General features: G+C 40.8%; 1 protein-coding gene across 2 annotated transcripts in view; it reads right to left on the reverse strand.

Annotated features, from left to right (window-relative positions):
- Positions 1-3,950: 3,950 nt before the first annotated feature.
- The window catches only part of znf143 (zinc finger protein 143), a 51,436-nt gene continuing 34,277 nt past the window's right edge, over positions 3,951-21,109 (reverse strand). For both annotated transcript variants that reach the window (XM_033038964.1, XM_033038965.1), the window contains 5 exons: positions 19,235-19,459; positions 17,584-17,738; positions 11,802-11,963; positions 8,730-8,912; positions 3,951-5,325 (listed from right to left, as the gene is read on the reverse strand). In XM_033038964.1, the coding sequence (XP_032894855.1) occupies positions 5,236-5,325; positions 8,730-8,912; positions 11,802-11,963; positions 17,584-17,738; positions 19,235-19,459 (815 nt within the window). In that variant the 3' untranslated portion in view covers positions 3,951-5,235. The remainder of the gene's footprint in view (positions 5,326-8,729; positions 8,913-11,801; positions 11,964-17,583; positions 17,739-19,234; positions 19,460-21,109) is intronic.

Below are 21,109 nucleotides of genomic sequence, written 5' to 3' on the forward strand. Positions count from 1 at the left end.
TTTCGGTAGAGATTTCACTTTTCTTTCTAAGTATCCGCTCCTCATTACATTCCGTCGTGTTTAAGTACACGTTTTTAATCAAATCCTTCCCCCCCCCCCCCCCAATATTTCAAAACTAAACTGGCTTCACACCCACAGAACCTTCACCAGCCCCAGCCCCTGCTGAACGTTCCATCGTGTGATGTCACAATGCCCAATCTTCACATATGTCCAATCGGAATGGATCCATTTACATATGCCTATGCAGGAGCCCCAGCCAATGGTGAACGTTCCATCGTGTGATGTCACAATGCCCAATGCTCAAAGACATCGTTGCCATAGAGAGGGAGTACAGAGAAGGTTCACCAGGCTGATTCCTGTTATGTCAGAACTTTCATATGAAGAAAGACTGGATAGACTCGCCTTGTAATCGCTAGATTTTAGAAGATTGAGGGGGTATCTTATAGAGATGTTTAAAATTCTTAAGGGGTTGGACAGGCTAGATGCAGGAAGATTGTTCCGGATGTTGGGGAAGACCAGAACAAGGGGTCAAAGTTTAAGGATAAGGGGGAACGCTGAATCGCCGACATCTTTTCCATTTTGGTAGAGATTTCTCTTTTCTTTCTAAGTATCCGTTCCTCATTACATTTCGACGTGTTTAAGTGTACGTTTTTAATCAAATCCTAACCCCCCCCCCCCCCCCCCCAATATTTCAAAACTAAACTGGCTTCACACCCACAGAACCTTCACCAGCACCAGCCCCTGCTGAGCGTTCCATCGTGTGATGTCACAATGCCCAATCTTCACATATGTCCAATCGGAATGGATTCATTTACATATGCCTATGCAGGAGCCCAAGCCAATGGTGAACGTTCCATCGTGTGATGTCACAATGCCCAGTGCTCATAGACATCGTTGCCATAGTGACAGTACAGAGAGTCAGATGTGGGCCGAGGAGCCTTCAAGACAACATGAGATGTTCCCATATTGTGTGAAAATATTTACGTCATTCACCCCTGAACCTCGATAAGAACACCACCTGCACATCTTAATTAAATTAGAGAAAAACGGAAAAGAGGTCGGGCATTTACACTTTTAAGGCTCTGTGTGTGTCGAAGCTTCGTGTGTGTGATGCCGCACCGCTAACCCCCCCACCACCCCCCCCACGCGTTGCCGAGACGGACCCGACTTCGACGACTTCAAGATACGATATTTTAAGACGGCAGGGACCCGACTTCGACGACCAAATCTCCCCTGGGGGCTACAGGTAGGGAACGGTCTTTATGCACTTTTCCAATTCTGTGTGTGGGGGTGGTTAGTGTGTGTGAGGCGCCCGCCCCCCACCCCCCCCCCCAGTGGGGGCTACGGGTAGGGAACGGCTGCGTTGGGGGATCAGACCCAACGGGTTTGCCATTGGTCGTCGTGTTTAAGTGCACGTTTTTAATCAAATCCTAACCCACCCCCCCCCCAATATTTCACAACTAAACTGGCTTCTCACCCATAGAAGCAGCACCAGCCCCAGCCCCTGGTGAACGTTCCATCGTGTGATGTCACAATGCCCAATGTTCAAATACATCGTTGCCATAGAGGGAGTACAGAGAAGGTTCACCAGACTGATTCCTGGGATGTCAGGACTTTCATATGACGAAAGACTGGATAGACTCGGCTTGTACATGCTAGAATTTAAAAGATTGAGGGGGTATCTTATAGAAACTTACAAAATTCTTAAGGGGTTGGACAGGCTAGATGCAGGAAGATTGTTCCAGATGTTGGGGAAGTCCAGAACAAGGGGTCACAGTTTAAGGATAAGGGGTAAATCTTTTAGGACCGAGATGAGAAAAACATTTTTAACACAGAGAGTGGTGAATCTCTGGAATTCACTGGCACAGAAGGTAGTTGAGGCCTGTTCATTGGCTGTATTTAAGAGGGAGTTAGATGTGGTCCTTGTGGCTAAAGGGATCAGGGGGTATGGAAGAAGGCATGTAAGGTACTGAGTTTGGATGATCAGCCACGATCATAGTGAATGGTGTGCCGCTCGAAGGGCGAATGGCCACTCCTGCCGTAATTTCATGGTTCTATGTTTCCCTCTCAGAAACCCCTCTCCCACCCATCCTCTCGCCACAAAACCAACTTCACCGCGCTGAAGCCAACCCTTCAGACTACCCCTGTCCCTCGGACAAACGCAACGACCACTCCACCGACCGCGCACACGAGTCCCTCTAACAACAAACCCAATCGCCCCCCTCCCGTCCTACACTACCTCCCAATCTACACCTAAACCAAATCATCTCCTCCCCATCCCCCTCTCTCACACCCTACCCCGCTCTCCTTTCCCTCCCAAATCTGTCCCATTTTCCTCCACCCTCCTCTCCCCTCCCTCCCTCTTCACACCCCCCCCCCTCCCCCACCTGTGTGTTTGGGGGTTGGTTAATATGAGTTTGATGCCGCAGCCCCCCCTCCCCCCCCCTGCAAAACGCCGTTGGGGAAACAGACCCAACGGGTCTGCACTTGGTCTAGTTTACTATTAAAAGTCTCGACTTGTTTGTCTGTCTGTGATCTCAGGAGCCAAGCCAAAACGGCACACAATAGCGCACAATTTTTTTTTTGAATCTTACTCAGCTTTTTCCCGTGGTCGTTCGTATCAAGTTTCTTCACATTTGATGTTATATTTTACGTTATTGATATTTCAAGTTTTAAAAAAAGCCAACTTTAACAAGATGTTAAAATCTTCCTGCCAGCTTCCAACAAACTTCGATACAAAGTTGCAATACAGGAACACTCTGTGCTTCCACCAACTTTTCACCTGAATGGGATATCACAGTCCTTCACCGGACATTTGCAAACAATGTTGCCATCATACAACACTTACTCCAGCTCCTGGCAGGGCAGGAGGGGGAGGGGGAATTACTATTGCAATTGGGGAAGTGCATTTGCAATTTTTTTTAGGTCCAGTGCTGGGGGAGGCTGGAATCTTACATTCGACAATGGGTTGAGATGGGGACCACACCTCCCGTGGGGGCTACGGGTTAGTGGTGCAATATTGTGTAGGGGAACGTGTTGCATTGGAGGACCAAGCCTCTTCCCGTGTGACGGGGACCCAACGGGTCCCAGTTGGTATAGTAGAAACTAAAAGCAAGGATGTAAAACTGAGGCTTCATAAGGCGCCAGTGAGGCCACATTTGGAACATTGTGAGCAGTTTTAGGTCCCATATCTGAGGAAGGATGTGCTCGCGCTAGAGAGGGCCCAGAGGAAATTAACGCAAATGATCCCGGGGATAATTGGGTTAACGTATGAGAAACGTTTGATGGCTCTGGGACTGTACTCGCTGGCGTTTAGCAGGACGAGGTGGAATCACATTAAAACCTACCGAATAATAAAAGGCTTATATAGTCGACGTAGAAAGGATGTTCTTGTAATCGCAAGTCTAGAACCAAAGGGCACAGTCTCATAATAAATGTGCATATCTTTAGAATGGAGATGAGGAAGAATATCTTTAGCCAGAGGATGGTGAATCTGTGGAATTCATTGGCATAGACAGCTGTGGATGCAAAGACATTGGGTTTATTTAAAGCGACAATTGATGGGTTCTTGATTAGTAAGGGCGTAAAAGGTTACAGGGAGAAGGCATGAGACTGAGATTTAGAGACAAGTATTGATCAGCCATGATTGAATGGCGAGTAGTCTCGATGGGCCGAATGGCCTAATTCTGTTCCTATGTCTTATGGTCATAAGTCACAAATGTTTTTCAACGATAGCCGCTTAATCATCAACATCAAATGAACCAATGGAATACTAGAACATTTTATACTCCCATTCATAGAATAGCTCTAACAGTACATCTCAGTAGTAAGATAGTTGAGTAATTGTAAATTATGTGTGCAAGTTTTGTGATAAAATTAGAATTCACAATCTTTCCGAAGCAAGCCAGGTTTTTCAAGTTCAGTGCATAAAATTCAAAAAGCAAGAGAAAGAGTTTACAAAACTTTTTAATATATAAAAAGTATTCCCTAAAATTATTACTGATAAATTAAGCTATTTCAACACATCTTAATTCCACCACCATTTTTTATATAGAACAGTAAGATCTTGTTTAAAGTCTCTTTAACTCAACTATCTATGTTTTAGTATATCAGCTAATATTTCTACAAATGCGAGTTATTGCTCAAATTTAAGCAAACTTCATTTGAAGCTCTATACACTGGATTCATCATTATATATTCAGCAAGTCTTAGAAGCGATTTATTGTGGGTTTTTATTTGCTTTAAGTTAAAATACTTTCAGAAAAATCCCTAACAAAAGGTGAATAAAAGGGTGATAATTTTCAATAAAGCAACATGAATTTAAGTTGTATGACTTTAATATTGCACAACCAAAATCTGTTGTTTTAAACTTTTACATGATCGTATGTAAAAAGTAAAATGTAGGTTACATCTGTGGCATTAGTATGTATTTACATGTAATTGGTCACAGGCAAAAGATTAAATATCTTTTAATTGTAAGAAATCAATTGTCCTAAGTGTAAAACTGTAGTCCCAAACATGTTAAACTCCTTAATGCTTTTACTAGAATGTAATATAATATTCCCCGTTGTGGAAATTCATGCAGATCTAAGCATTTAAAGCATGCCCAGGCACTCCACATTTTCGGGCCTACAGTTTAAAGTACCTTAATATCAAGAACCTGATTTGTCTAGTCCAGACTGTGCAGAATCTGCAGGCAGTGATAATTCATATTCTAAAGCTGCAATATACCATAAAAAAATGTTTTAAATGTTTTTCTGAAAATCATGAGGAAAATTCACATGCCTGGTAAACTTTGGAATAATGTCTACATCTATTAATAGATAATTAGTAGTACCGCAAACACTGCTCATTCATGCATTCATCTCTATTTGTGTGGTTTGAAGATACTGTTTATAATTTTTAACATTATGGTGTATCAATAGCATCTAAGTAATGACAAAATAAATTAGAACAGTATGCAACATTTCTGATGGGGAAACCTGGAGATAAATTAATGCTCAGATTGCCAGAACTGGTTTACACAATTACATATCTTGTCTCATTAATTTATCTTCAGCTAAATGAAGCTGAAGAAATTCATGACATTTATGAAAGTTACAACATATTGCAGCTTTAAATATGTTGTTTAAAAGCTACATATGGCCTGCACGTAATGCAATCTGCATTCTTTTAACAGTAGAGCTATTGTTAGAAATAGGCAGAACTGTGGCCCCGATATTTTCAATAATTATTTTATTGATGTTCATCGATTTCTGAGGTTTCACCATGTTGTATCCTAGATGCTATTCTTATCGCCTCCTCCAATGATTGTTGCTCACCAAGCTGTAAAACATTACAACAAATGAACTGTAAAATTCAATAGGTCTTATGGACAAAACTGCATTTCTCATCGCCAAGTCATGTATATGATGTCCTGTCAATCAAATATTATACATGGAACTTAAATAAAAACTGATTAAACTGGGGATGATCATCAGGTCAGGTAACAATTATGGAGTGGAAAACAATATTAATATTTCTATTAATGACGTTTAATTATAAAAGTTTCACAAATATTAACTGATAGTCTCACCCAGCAAAATTGCCTTGTCTTCTGAATAGTTTCAGCAATTCTGCTTTCATTTCAGCTTTCCAGAATCTTGCTCATTGCTGAGTAATGTTTTTATTGATAAAATGTGATAGTAAAAGATACATACAGTATATGGTAAAAATGTTGATTACATTGTGTAAGTAACAGTCTGCAATTAAATATTGCACTGCCTAGGAGAATAGAAACACAGAAAAATAGGTGCAAGAGTAAGATATCAGCCCTTCGAGTCAGCACCACCATTCAATATGATCATAGCTGATCATCTAAAATCAGTACCCCGTTTCTGCTTTTTCCGCATATCCCTTGATTCCTTTAGCCCCAAGAGCTAAATCTAATTCTCTCTTGAAAACATCGTGAATTGGCCTACATTGCCTTCGGTGGCAGAGGTTTCCACAGATTCACAACACTCTGGGTGAAGAAGTTTTTCCTCATCTCAGTCCTAAATGGCCTACGCCTTATTCTTAAACTGTGACCCCTGGTTCTGGACAGCCCCAACATCAGGAACATTTTTCCTGCATCTAGCCAGTCCAATCCTATGAATTTTATATGTTTCTATATCCCCTCTCATCCTTCTCAATTTCAGTGAATACCAGCCCAGTCGACCCATTCTTTCATCATATGTCAGTCTCGCCATCCCGGGAATGAACCTGGTGAGCCTATGCTGCACTCCCTCAATAGCAATTATGTTCTTCCTCAAATTAGGAGACCAAAATTGCACACAGGAGCGGTCTCACCAGGGCCCTATATAACTGCAGTAGGACCTCCTTGCTCCTAAACTCAAATCCTCTCGCAATGAAGGTCAACATGCCATAAGCTTCTTCACTGCCTGCTGTACCTGCATGCTTACTTTCAGTGACTGATGTACAAGCACACCCAGGTCGCGTTGCACCTCCTCTTTTCCTAATCTGACACCATTCAGATAATAATCTGCCTTCCTGTTCTTGCCACCAAAGTGGTGAACCTCACATTTATCCACATTATACTGCATCTGTCATGCATCTGCCCGCTCACCCAACCTATCAAAGTCACCCTGCAGCCTCATAGCATCCTCATCGCAACTCACACTGCCACCCAGCTTTGTGTCATCTGCAAATTGGAGATGTCACATTTAATTCCCTCGTCTAAATCGTTAATATACATTGTAAATAACTGGGGTCCCAGCACCGAGCCTTGCAGCACCCCAATAGTCACTGCCTGCCATTCTGAAAAGGACCAGTTTATTCCCAATTCCTAATTAATTTTGCACACTAATCTCTTGTGTTGGCCCTTGTCAAAGGCTTTTTTTAAATCCCGATACACAGCATCCACTGTCTCTCCCTTATCCATTCTACTTGTTACATCCAAATTTGGAATGATCCAAAAATGTTTAATGAGTCATATAAAATCAATTTAGCCCGTTTTGTTTGGTATAGTAGGCGGGGAAGACACCTAGCGACTTTTATACGAGATATACGGACCGAGATGAGGAAAACATTTTTCACACAGAGAGTGGTGAATCTCTGGAATTCTCTGCCACAGAAGGTAGTGGAGGTCAGTTCATTGCCTATATTTAAGAGGGAGTTAGATGTGGCCCTTGTGGTTAAAGGGATCAGGGGGTATGGAGAGAAGGCAGGTACAGGATACTGAGTTGGATGATCAGCCATGATCATACTGAATGGCGGTGCAGGCTCGAAGGGCCGAATGGCCTACTCCTACACCTATTTTCTATCTTTCTATACATGGTCTTAATGGGCTATTTCTATACACTTTGTACTTAATCTGGGATTGTGCTTTTGTATAATAATAATTTAAACTGCATGCAAAAGAAGAATTTCACTGTACCTTGGTACATCTGATAATAAACAACCATTGAACCATTGAAGGGATTAAATCAACATTTTCCATCTTCAAACATGCATTCTGCACTATCGCAGTTTAGATGCATACCAACAGATAATTAATTTCAACATTCAATTACTATCTCATGAACTGGAAGTTTTATCCAATGAGATACATAGATACATAAATACATAGGAAATAGGCATCCTTCGAGCCAGCACCGCCATTCAATCTGATCACGGCTAATCATCCACAATCAGTACCCCGTTCCTGCCTTCTCCCCATATCCCTTGATTCCGCTAGCCCTAAGAGCTCTATCTAGCTCGCTTTTGAATGCATCCAGTGAGTTGGCCTCCACTGCATTCTGAGGGAGAGAATTCCACAAATTCATAACTCTCTGGGTTAATCTAAATTAAGCAATAAAATAATCAGATTATTACGAATGCAAAACCAATTTTGGTACAAAATGCAGTAAATTAACTAATTTTATTATGTGACCTATTAACATCCTCTATTGTCACCTTCCTTCAATGACAGGTCTGGGTGAAAGAAAATGGCAGGATTTGTCAAAGAATGCAAGATGCCTTTAAATCTGCAGTATATTGTTACAGGTCAAAAGTTACATAAAGGCTGAACATGTGAGGACTGCAGATTTCCACAAAAATCATCGATGGCAAGATGTTTTTTAACGACAAACCCGTAATTTAATGGTTACTATAATTTCTTACTCAAATATTTTTATTTACATTTCTCAGATGCTGTGGTAGTATTCAAATTTGTAGAAACTAGACTAACAGTCTATGTTATCTTTGGAATCATTGGGTAGCACAGCAGTAGAGTTGCTGCTTTACAGTGCCAGAGATCCGGGTTGAATCCTGAGCTCGGGTGCTGTCTATGTGGAGTTTGCATGTTCTCCCTGTAACCTCAAGGTGTTCCTGTTTCCTCCCACATTTCCAAAGTCATGCTGCTTTGTAGGTTAATTGGCCCCTCTAAATTGTCCCCAAGTGTATGGGTGATCATTGGTTGGCTGTAGACTCAGTGGGCCAAAGGGCCTGTTTCCACGCTGCAACTTTAAACTAAACTAAATGTTTACTATATTGACAGGAGTGAATATAATATTGACAATACAATAAATGCATAGCCTCAATTGACAAAAATGGCTTTCTTGCGTACTGTAAAAAATTTATGTTAAAAAGCGAAGCATGAATTTTCATTATTTTTCTTGAGAAATAAGAGTAAAGAAACAGAGTATAGTAGCAGAACTAAGTAGGTAATAGATGTGTTTTCTTTAAACAAAGATAGAACGTTCGAAACCCACCTGCACTGCAATCTGAGTGCCGTTTGATGTAGCTAGTAACGTAACTGGTCGTGCTCCTCCAGTTACTAAATGATGCTCATGGTGTTGTTGGGTAACCATCTTTTCCACCTCAACAGATGCGGCCTGTAGTGCAGCGATTGTCGTCTCACCTCTCATCACACAATCTGGAGTCACGATAGCAACCTTTAGGAAATAGGTGCTGTTAATTAAGTAAAATTTACAAAACACACAAGCTCGAATTTGGTTTATTTCTTTTAAGTTATGTCGATTTAATTATGATCTTTAGTGAATTATTTTGAATTGCTAATTAATCAGTTATAAGTGATTATAGTTCAACAGAAATTTAAAGCAAATATAACTGGCCTGTCAGTGACAGCTGTGGTAATGAAAAAAAAGTGACTGATCTAAAATATTAACCATGTTCTCTTTCCATTGATTGTACCTGGACTGCTATTTGCAGTATTTTCTATCTTAATGCCAAAGACAGCTGTTGATCAATGATAGACTTGTTTTATCTGACTCTAATCTGACAAGTTAGATGCTACTTGTTGTGATAAAACTTCAACATTTCATTTTATAAAGCTTTTAACAGAGCTAATTGCCCCAAGATATATTTTTTTAATTGACAAGTCTCTTGATAAGGCCAATGATCAAAGAAATAGCTTTTGAAGAACTTTTGAAGTTAAGTATGTGTACTGAGGTACTGCAAAAAAAGCTTTTTGTTGCTTGCTATCCAGTTAATTAAAAGACTATAGATGATTACAATGAAGCCATCTGCAGTGTACAGATACAGGAAAAAGTTTATTGCAAGCTAAAGTCAGATTAAAAATAGTTTGGATCTCTAATAAGGTAGATTGGAGGTCAGGACTGCTCTCTAGTTAGTGAGAGGACGGTTCAGTTGCCTGACAACAGTTGGGAAGAAACCGTCTCTGAATCTGGAGATATGCATTGTCATACTTCTGTACTTCTTGCTTGATATTAGAGGGGAGAAGAGGGGTGAGACTGGTCCTTGATAACGCTGTAGGCCTTGCAGAGGCATCGTGAAGTCTAGATGGAGTCAATGGAAGGGAGGTTTTTTTTTTTTGCATGATGGTCCGAGCTACGTCCACAATTCTCTGCAATTTCTTGTGGTCTTGGATGGGGCTGTTCAAGTCAAGTCAAGTCAAGTCAAGTCAACTTTATTTGTCACATACACATACAAGATATGCAGTGAAATGAAAGTGGCAATGCCTGCGGATTGTGCAAAAACTACAGAAGAGAATAGAACAGAATCAGTATTTACATGTTAGAAAAAAAACAACAATTTAAAAAAGACACAACACAACAGTAAATTAGTACAGTAAATTAGTCACTGGTGAGATAAGAGTTTACAGTCCTGATGGCCTGTGGGACGAAACTCCGTCTCATCCTCTCTGTTTTCACAGCATGATAGCGGTAGCAGCTGGAACAGTTGGGTGGTAGGGTGCTGGGGTGGTAGGGATCCGCCATAATGTTGCTGGCTCTGGATCTGCACCTCCTGGTGTACAGGTCCTGCAGGAGGGGCGAGTGTAGTTCCCATAGTGCGTTCGGCCAAACACACTACTCTCGGCAGAGCCTTCCTGGGCAGAGCAGTTCCCAAACCAGATTGTGATGTTGCCGGACAAGATGCTTTCTACAGCCCCAGAGTAGCAGCACTAAAGGATTGTGGATGATCAGCCATGATCACATTGAATTGTGACTTTTAGACCGGGAGCGGGGCCGTAAATCGCCCGGCGCGGCCTAAAATGGCCGTGGGACTTAGCATCGCCTGCCTGGGGCTCGGACATCGGGAGAGAAATGGAGAACAGGGGAGAGAAAATACTTTGCCTTCCATCATAGTGGGTTCACTGTGATGGATGTTTGTGTGAATTAAATTGTGTGTATGTCTGTAGGAAATTGTCTTTCTTTGTATGGCTGTGGAAACGGAATTTCGTTTGAGCCTCACTGAGGCTCAAATGACAATAAATGGTATTGTATTGTATTGTATTGTATTGTATTGTATTGTATGTCGGTGCTGGTTCGAAGGGCCAAATGGCCTACTCCCACACCTATTGTCTATGTATCTATGTAAAAGGCGGTGAATTAGGATTGTCTGTATACATTGCAAATTTGTTTAATAAGAAGCCATGGCAGATATTATAGCAAAGTGTATTGCTGGAAATTCAATGTTTTCATTGTTTAGACCTTTGTAAAACAATTATGACTAGAAGATGAATAATAATTGGTAAATAGAAGAACAGCAAGAATGATTTTGATAAGTTCTCACTAATCTGCTTGAAAGTTTACCTGAGGTCAAGTTTAAAAGGAAAAGTAGAAGAATAATTGGGAAGGTTTGCAAATGAATGGCAAAAACACCATCAAATAATCTGTTCATTACCTAAATATAGCAATTAATCAAGCTAGGTTTGACTAACTGGGAGCATGGAATTTGAGATGAATCAAACTGTGAATTTGGAAATACTTTCATATCCAATGTTAAGGCAGCAACCATATTATATTCAGGCTGAACTTGAAAACCAAAAACAAGAAGCAAACATTTTTGAATGCAAAATAGTTGACTTGTATTGGCCATGCTGCATGAGCATGGGTCAAGTCAAGTCAAGTTTATTCTTCACATACACATATGAGATGTCCGGTGAAATGAAAAGTGGCAAACTTCGCGGACTTTATGCAAAAAACAAACATACAAACTACAAACAGAATTGAACAGAATCACATATTCTTTTACATATTACCTATTGTGGGAGGAAGGAAAAAGGAAAAAAAACAGCAATTTAAAAAAAACAGTAGAATGGTACAGTAAAGTTATTCCCTGGTGAGGTAGGGATGGTATTGATGGTAAAGGCACATATGAGAAAATATGGATACAGTGGATTTGGTTTTGGGATAAGAGTTAAACAGTTTTCAGAAAAACATTAAAAACCTGTGAAGGAACACAATAAGATTTCTAATTGGTTAAATCACAAGGGTGGTCCTGCGAGTGGCAACAGTTTAAAAAAATCCTTAACATTATCAATTTCAACAATGTCAAACATAAAAACAAAACCTATTTACCTGTTGACCATCTGAACCATCTGTGGTTACCATCGTGACTGAATGCGTATCCTGTGTTGAAATAACTGCATCATGTGCAGGGACTGTGATAGTAGTACCATCTTGTGTTACCATTGTTATAGTATTACCAATCCCTGACAGATCTGCCTGAGAAATACTGACCTGAAAGAAATAAACAACTTTCATGCAGAGCTGAATCTTTGTTTAATAACCAGCTGATGTGACGATAATGTGCACAGGAATCGAGACTAAAGATTTTGTTTGAGGGCAGAATAATTTTACCAGTGGCAACGTAAATAAACATGGTCACAATTCCCGTTATTCTGACCTTATTTATTAATAATATTAATTCTTTCCTTATTTTTATGCAACAAAATCGTACATTACTGTTTCATGAGAAGAACATGAGGATGGGAAATAGTAGATGAAATAAGCATCCAGTCCCACCATTCAATAAGATCACAGTTGCTTTTAAACCTTCCTGCATTAACCTCATGTCCTTGGATTTTTTAAATGTCTATCAAACCCTATCTTGAATATAGCCTTCCAGGTTACATATTTCAAATATTCACTACCATTTAGCTTAAGAAATGTTTCCATATTTCAGTCCAGAATGGCTAGCACCTTATTTTGTGAATGTAACCCTAGTTATAGACACTACAGCCATGGAAATCACTCCTCCAAAATTATTCTGTCAAAGTATTCTGTATGTTTTAATGAGATTACTACTCGTTCCAAGACCATTAATCCATTCTGCTTAATCTCAGTCATACAGAGAGAAAACAGGCCCTTCGGCCCAAGTTGCCCATGCTGACCAACATTTCCCATCTACACTAGTCCCACCTGCACTGCACTTGGCCCAAAGCCCTCTAAGCCTGTCCTATCCATGTACCTGTCCAGTTGCCTCTTAAATTTTATGATAGTACTATTATGCAAGTAATCTATCTACTGCAAGTATATCCAACTTTTCCATATATAGTCTTATCAAGCCATTATATAATTAGAGCTTGGAATCTCTATATTTGCACTCAAAACTTCAAGTATCAAACACTAATGTAATGTTTGCCTTCTGAATTGCATTCTTCACTTCCATGTTATGTTCTGTGATGTTGGTATAAACACATCCTAGTTCCTCTGCATTGCAAAACTTTTCAAACTCTCACTGTTTAAAAAATATTCCACATTTATACCTTTTCTACCTTTTCTATCATTAAAAAAATTATCCATGTTTCTACCTTCCCTACGATTATGGATGACCTCACATTTTTCAAATAATGTGTAAAGCAAATGGGAAGATGTGCAATTAGTTGGAGCAGAATTGTCAATGAGTACGGGTTTCCCTCAGGTGCTTAGTTTTCCTCCCATATCCTAAGGATGTGTAGGTTTGTTGGTTAATTGGCCTCTGTAAATTGCTCATAGTGTGTAGGGAGTTGATGAAAAAGTCAGATAACACAGGACCTGCGTGAATGGGTGATGGCTGGGTGAACTGGCAGAACTAGAGTGCAAGCAAATTATCTCAGCTCACAAAACACTGCTTAAGAACAAGAGAAGAATCAATTCAGCCTAAGATAGACACAAAAAGCTGGAGTAACTCAGCGGGACAGGCAGTATCTCTGGAGAGAAGGAATGGGTGACGTTTCGGGTCGAGACCCTACTTCAGTCTAGTTCTGGCAGTTCTGTGGTATTAATGAGAACCACAGACTCTTTCCCAGATGTAGCAACGGTGCATGAAGGAACAGGTGGATGGGTAGTTTGTAAAGTGGTACGCTCCTTCTGCAGCCTTCCCAGAGCTTTTATGTATTCCTGTTGCAAAGATCCTAGGTTCACAATACTATGTTGAATGTTCCTTCTCCACTTTGAGCTGTTGTTAGCCAGAGATTAGTTTAGATTTAATTTAGCCCACTGAGACCATACCGATCATTAATCACCCATTCATGCAGGTCCTATGTTATCTGAATTTCTCATCAACTCCCTACACACCAGGGGCAATTTACGGAGGCCAATTAACTTACAAACCCACACATTCTTAGGATATGGGAGGAAAACTAAGCACCGGGAGGAAACCCGTTCTCATTGACAATTCTGCTCCAGCTAATTGTACATCTTCCCATTTGCTTTACACATTATTTGAAAAATATAAGGTCATCCACAATCATAGGGAAGGTAAAACATGGATAATTTTTTAAATGATAAGATGTAGAAAAGGTAGAAATGTGGAACTTTTTTTAAACAGTGAGAGTTTGAAAAGTTTTGCAATACAGAGGAACTAGGATGTGTTTATACCAAAATCACAGAACAATAACATGCAAGTGAAGAATGCAATTTGGCCTGCCAGCACTAGAGGGCCTGAGCAATACGTTGAGCTTGTGTAGCTAGGACTTTATTCCTTGGAGTGCTGGAGGATGAGGGGTGATCTTATAGAGGTGATTACAACTAAAACACAAAATACGTGCTATAACACCAGGATAAACGCTCAACCGAGAAAGCCAAGCCCAAGGCCAAAGTACTATCTGAACTAATTGTACGATTTTATGCTAAGCACAATAACTAATTCCATATGCAATAATCAGCTCCCGACATTCAAACAAGCACATAAACAAAATGATTGTGTCGATGCAAGTATATAATTGGAGTTAGCAAGCACCTCCCTTCACTGGTGTTTCGTTGAGTTATGCCCACAACACCTCTTCGTCTTCTTCTTGCATATGGCGTGCACAGCCTAAAGTTGTAGGACAACTTGTTCTATTTGATCTTACTTGATTGTGCACGCCAGGTTGATTGCATTCGTCGAAACAGGGCTGTCCACGTGAAGGTTGCAATCTCCCACGCCCCACTACCTCGGGAAGGCTCAACATGAGGGGAAAAGATAGTGTAGATGCATTGTCTTTTACCCGGAGTAGGGGATACAAGAACCAGAGGACATAGGTTTAAGGTGAAAGGGGAAAGAGATAATAGGAAGTTGACAGGCAACGTTTTCACACATAGGATGGTTTGGATATGGAATGTGCTGCTCGAGGGGCTAGATCAGGCAGGTACTATAACAACATTTTAAAGGCTATTTGGACAGGTACATAGATAGGAATGGGATAGGAGGATATGGGCCAAATGGTGGGACTAGTTTACATGGGGCATCATGGTCGGCATGGGCAAGTTGCTGTCTGCTTCCATGCGATATGACTCTGACTCTGTTCATAGAATAAAACAAGTACTATCTATATTACTAAAAGTCTGATCTTGACCGCTTTTGGCCCACTGTGCTGCGATTTCCGAGAGAACGCCGCCACCTACAGCCTTCATTTTTGGCCACCTCGCTCAGAGCCCCCCTCCGCCTTCCGGGACTGGAGGATCTTTCCCATTGATGAAAAATCAGAGAGATATTAATGTTTTTTAAAAATTTGCCATTCTCTCTGCTGCCCCAGCTGGCGGCAGGGGGGAGGGACTATAAAACCCGGAAGTGTAGTTCCTCACTCAGTCTCTGCCAGACCCAGGAAGCGAGAGGATCAAGGCTCTCTGAGCTGTGAATAACACTGAATGCACGTCTACTCCACGGTGAGTCCCCTCGTGCGGCTGTAAAGTTTGTGTTCACAAAATGAATTTTGGTTGTCAGGTGGCTGCAGCCCAATTGTTTGCCTCGCCTTTTTAACAAGTTTGTGTTCACGAAATGAATTTTGGTTGGAAGGTGGCTGCAGCCCAATTGTTTGTCTTGCCTTTTTAACAAGTTTGTGTTCACAAAATGAATTTTGGTTGTCAGGTGGCTGCAGCCCAATTGTTTGCCTTGGCTTGGCTTTTAAAATCGTTGCAGCAGTTGGATGCCAGCCCAAGAATCCATTCGGCCCACAATGTCTATACTAGCCCTTTGGAAACCAGTACCTTTGGCCAGCAACACCCACACTAGTGCAACAGACAGCCCCCCCCCCCCACTGGAGAGCAATATTGAAATTGGTGGAGAGGTGGAATATTGCGTTGGTGACCAGCCCTCCCGTGTGATGTTGGGACCCAACGGGTCCCACTTAGTCTAGTACAGAAATATAAACCAGTATATGTATGGATGTAAATTATTCAAATGTTGGAAGAATTACACAGCATTTAGAATGTAACAATCATGCCCTGAGCAATAAAACATCAGCCATCTAAATTCTAAAGGATGTAGTAGCAGCTAATGAAACCCAATGTCACCACTCTGACTTCATTGTGGCTCTGGAGTTAAAGTAAAACCACATCAGTTTGATGGTAATGTCAGAATCTAAACGTGACAGAGTGACAGTAAAGATTATTTTTTTAATGGTCTTCCTCATCTCCACACTTGAGAGTAAAACATAAAAACAAAATGCTAGAGATATTCAATGCCATGAACAGCATTCATGGGGATAAAAACTGAATCAATGCTTCAGGCCAATGAATGTTCAAGTGTGAAAATCAAAATATCTACCGATGCGAGAAATCTAAAACAAAAACAGAAAATGCTGGAAATGCTCAGCAGGCCCGGCTGCATCTGTGGGATAAGAAACTGAGTTAATGTGTCTGGTCGGAGACTCGTCTTTTTGCCTTATTCATCCTCTGTGGTGTCTCTTTTATTTCTTTTTTGCCAAGATATCTCTGACCTGAACCTTTAACTCGGTTTCTCTTCCCACGCATGCACTGTGCATTACTCTTTGGACAGCTGGAAAGAATCGTCAAATTGCCCCTAAGCCCTTGTCAGTTATTCCTTTACAAACATGAGGTCATAATTGTATTGTCTTCTTGATTAGATCTGGCTTGTGTCTTGTTGAGTGGTGGTAAGGATTCCTCACTTTTATATTTCAATCCATAGAAATTAATAAAAGCATTTGCATCCAGCCTCTGGGTAACCCAGCAATCTTAGGAGATATTGAAGACTGTATATTGTTTAACAGATGAGATTTATTGTAATTTTATTACTTGGTTGCTTGAACTCTGCATTTTGTTTTAGGGAAAGCAAAACGTAACTTAGATTGAAAATAGCAAAAACATCAAGCAAACCACCATGGGCGTCGTACGAATGGCAGCCTCGCCAACAATCTCTGTTTTTTCGTCTTTTTTTTTATTTGTTATTTTTAGCGTGTTTTTAAAGTTTGTTTTAATGTTCTCTGGTTTGTTTTATGTGGGGAGAGGGGGAGGGGGGTCAGGAAAAACGTTTTTTTTTCAATCTCTTACCTTGCCGGAGATGCGATAGCTTTCCGGATCGTGTCTCCAGTTGCTCTGCGGCCTAACATCTTGGAGCTAAAGGCCTCGCTCGGAACTGACTTTGAGCCCCACCGCAGGGCGTGGACCTACCATCGGAGCCAATCCCTTGCCTGGGATCACTCCAACCGTGGCCTGCAGATTACGCCATCGAGAGCTCGCAGTCTCGGGTAGAGACTGTGGATGTCGGGAGCTCCAACGATGCAGAAGGTTCGCCAGCCCCGGCCCGGGGTCCAATCGTGGGAGCTGAGGTTCCCCTCTGATGCAGGAGGTGATTGCCCCGATGAAGAGGGCCCGACCACCGGCTACGGGAGCCAAGATCGCTCCGAGAACAAAGAAGGGAAGAGATTGAACTTTTTTTCACCTTCCATCACAGTGAGGAATGTGGAGGAGTCACTCTGGTGGATGTTTATGTTAAAATGTATTTTGTGTGTTATGTTGCTTTTTATTTGTATGACTGACTTGGCAAATGAAATTCCTCGTATGTTGCAAAACATACTTGGCTAATAAAGTATTATTGTATTGTATTGTAATAAAGTGTTATTGGAGGCAACGGTGGACTCACAATTAGTCTTATTCTTACCTGTTGTTGCGTACCATCTTGAGCAATAAGAGCCATGTGTTGACTGACATTTGTCTGGGTAACAGCAGTAACTTGTCCAGACAACCCTGTGTCTTCTTCAACTGCTGTTACATAGGTGATTGGTTGGCTCTTCAGGATTTCATCCCCAGAGGTAACTTTTGAAATAAAATTGTACAAAAACAAAATGTAGCTTTTTTTTTCCATTTTGGAAATATTTTACTGACCAAAAAAGGTTGATTCAAAGCTATGAATGTCAAATGTATAGCGCCACTAAAAAAACTATCAATCAGATAGCTTAATAAACAGCCTATCACCTCAGACGGCACAGTGGCGCAGCAATAGAATAGCTACCTCACGGCGTCAGAGACCTGGGTCCGAGCCTGACCTCGGTTGCTGTCCATGTTGAGTTTACATGTTCTCCATGTGACTGGATGTATCCGCTGGGTGCTTCGATTTCCTCCTACATCTCAAAGATGTGTGGGTTTATAAATTATTTGACCTCTGTCAAATTCTCTCTGAAACTTAAAGCTGACCTGTAAAGTTCATGAACAGCTATGGGGAAGAAGCTGTTCATGAACCTGGATGTACCAGATAGTCATCTTAAATCCATTTGCACATCTACCACAGATAATTCTTCATTCCCTTGCTTATTAATTTTCCAATTATTTCCATCTTAAAAGTATTTAAAGACTCTGACCCTACTGACAATCCTCAGATTTTTTTTAAAAGCACGTATCTCTGCCTTAAAAGGGTGACCCTTTATTTTTAAACAGTAACCCCCTAGTAAAATGTATCTGCCACAAAAGGAAACATTCATCCTCTCCAGGATAATAAATATTTCAATCAAATCATCTCTGCCTCTACTTTGCTTCAACCCCCCCTCCCCATACCCAGGTATTGGTGTGGTAAATGTTCTCTGATATGTTTCCAACTAATTACCATCCTTCCTTTAATTAGACCAATACTGCATATGATACTCCAGATATAGTCTCCATTGATTCCCATTGCAACTGAAGCGTAACCTTACTAATGTTATATTCAATTCCTCTAGCAATAAACAATAACATGGTTAGTTTTTCTAAATCCTTATATGTATGAATCATGACTATATGATCCTCAGAGCTTTGCATTCCTTACCATTTAGATATGTTTCTTTATTCTTCATGCCAAATTTCAAACTTTCTCTCATTATGCTCATATGTTCAATATGAAAAATGAGTCACCTGTTGTTTACCTTTCTTTGGTTCCACTTCTAATCTGACCTCTGGATTCATGGCCTTCTATGACTAATAAAGGTCAACATAAATTTGAAGATTTGCAATTCTGCTTACTTCTGTCAGTGCCCAGAAAAGCAGATTATGCATTCACAGTATAGCAAGCCGATAAAAGACACAAAATACTGGAGCAACTCAGCGGGTCGGACGGCATCTCTGGATGGAAGGAATGGCCAATAAACTTTTTAGCTGTGACATCACTGCCATGAAATGCAATAGGCTTTGCACTGAAGTCTCATGCTCCACTGAACAAGCCTTACAAGATAGAAGGCCTATCTTTCCCATTCTGTCAGTTAGGTCAATATTATTTAATATTATTAGTGGACCCAGAACACTTTTCATGGAGAAAATCTTAAACCTATCCAAATTACACTTACCATCCTGAGGCTCAAAGAAAGTCTCCTCTTCTTCAGTTGGCTCACTGTCTCCATGCGCAGTTCGCTTATGCATTGCTAATGTGGAGGTCTGTTTATAGGTTTTGCCACAGTGATTGCAGTTGTACGGTTTGGAATGAGTATGAACCACATGGTGTTTATATAAACTAGAGTACTCAGTAAAACGCTTGTCACAGCCAGGTACAGTACATACATACGGCTTCTCCCCTGCACATTAAAAGAAATGAAAATGTTACAATTCCGAATGAAGCCAAGGACAGCAATAATAGAAAGAATTCCCATGTAAAATGTCAGATGTAATTGTAAGCAATAAAATAAATTGTTACACAATTCTTTTTGCTATTTAACAACTTGAATGGGGGTAAAGATGCATTAATCTTATACAATTAATGTTTTACCATCCTGTGACCTTTTGAGTGGGTTTTCGTGAAAAGTGCAGTGACTCGAGTGGGTTCGGCAGCATCTCTGGAGAACATGGATAAGCGATGTTTTGGATTTGAAGCTAGAGGAAGGAATGTAGTTGGAAGGAGATGGGGAGGGGAGAAATAGATGCGAGTCCAGGTGGGGCACAGGCCAGGAAGGGTGGTGAAAGAAGGGGGACAGGTTATGGGGGAGGAAGGGAGGGGGAAGAGGTGGGCGGTTTGGAGAAAACGGAGAATTGAAGGGGTGAAAGGCGAGGACTAAGGGAATTCTATCCTTGTTCTGGGGGGAGGGAGGAAGTGGGAGCAGAACTGCGAGACAGTGAGGAGGCATGGCTGTTGGATCCATCAATGACAGCAAGGGAGAAATCATGTTTACTAAAGAATGAGGACATCTCGGATGTCCTAGAATGGAATGCCTCATCTTGGGAGCGAATGTGGCGAAGACAGAGAAATTGATAGTAGAGAACAGTGTCTTGGCAAGAGGCAGGGTGGGGAGAAAACGTGGGAGTTGGTAGGTTTGTAGTAGATGTCAGTTGATAGTCTGTACTCTGCGATGGAAACAGAAAGATCAAGAAAGAAGAGATAGTATCAAGTATCAGAGATAGTGCATGTGTATTTGAGGGCAGGGTGGAAGTTAGTGAAATCAACAAATAAAGTTAATTAAATCAATTGCAGTCATCGATGTAGCAGAGAAAGAGTTGGGTGAAAGTGCCAGTGTACATTTGGAACAAGGACTGTTTGATAAGGCCGACAAAAAGGCAGGCATAGCAGGGGCCCAGGCGAGTGCCCATGGCTATACCTTTAACTTGGAGAAAGTGAGAGGAGTCAAAGGAGAAGTTGCTGAATGTGAGGACAAGTTCTGCAAGGTGGAGGAGAATGTGGTGGTGGAGCCTTTAAACCATCTGGGTCTTCCTGTAAGGAGGTTCTGTGCCTCATGAGGTGGTTCAACAGGCATCCCTGAATCTGGGTTGGTTGTTTTTTTTAAATCAAACCTGCAGAACACCTCCAGATGGTTCTCGTCATAGCTTGATAAATACGCGAAATAGTTATATTACCACATTGAATTTTAAGCTCCCCTCATACTAAACTACAATTTAAACTTTTAACATTCTTCAGTTAACATCAAAAATACCTATGGTTACAGAATACAAATAAAAATACAATATAACACAGTAATATAGTCTTTACTTATAAATATATAATTTCTTAAATTAAACATGTAAATAAACTGAAGCCCAATTACACTATTCTTGAGCTGTTCCATAAAGTTTAGTAATCAACATTATTTTCTGACACCGAATGAGGCTTTACTCTTGGTTACACACATTCACATTAGGGGTGTGACCTGGTGATGTAGTTAGACACTATAACTATGCCTCCAAAGATTATGAAGATGACTCATCACTAAAAATATTTATAATCCTGAGTTGGCCTA

This window comes from Amblyraja radiata, chromosome 20 (assembly GCF_010909765.2).
Source record: "Amblyraja radiata isolate CabotCenter1 chromosome 20, sAmbRad1.1.pri, whole genome shotgun sequence".
In the NCBI taxonomy this organism is placed as follows: Eukaryota; Metazoa; Chordata; class Chondrichthyes; order Rajiformes; family Rajidae; genus Amblyraja; species Amblyraja radiata.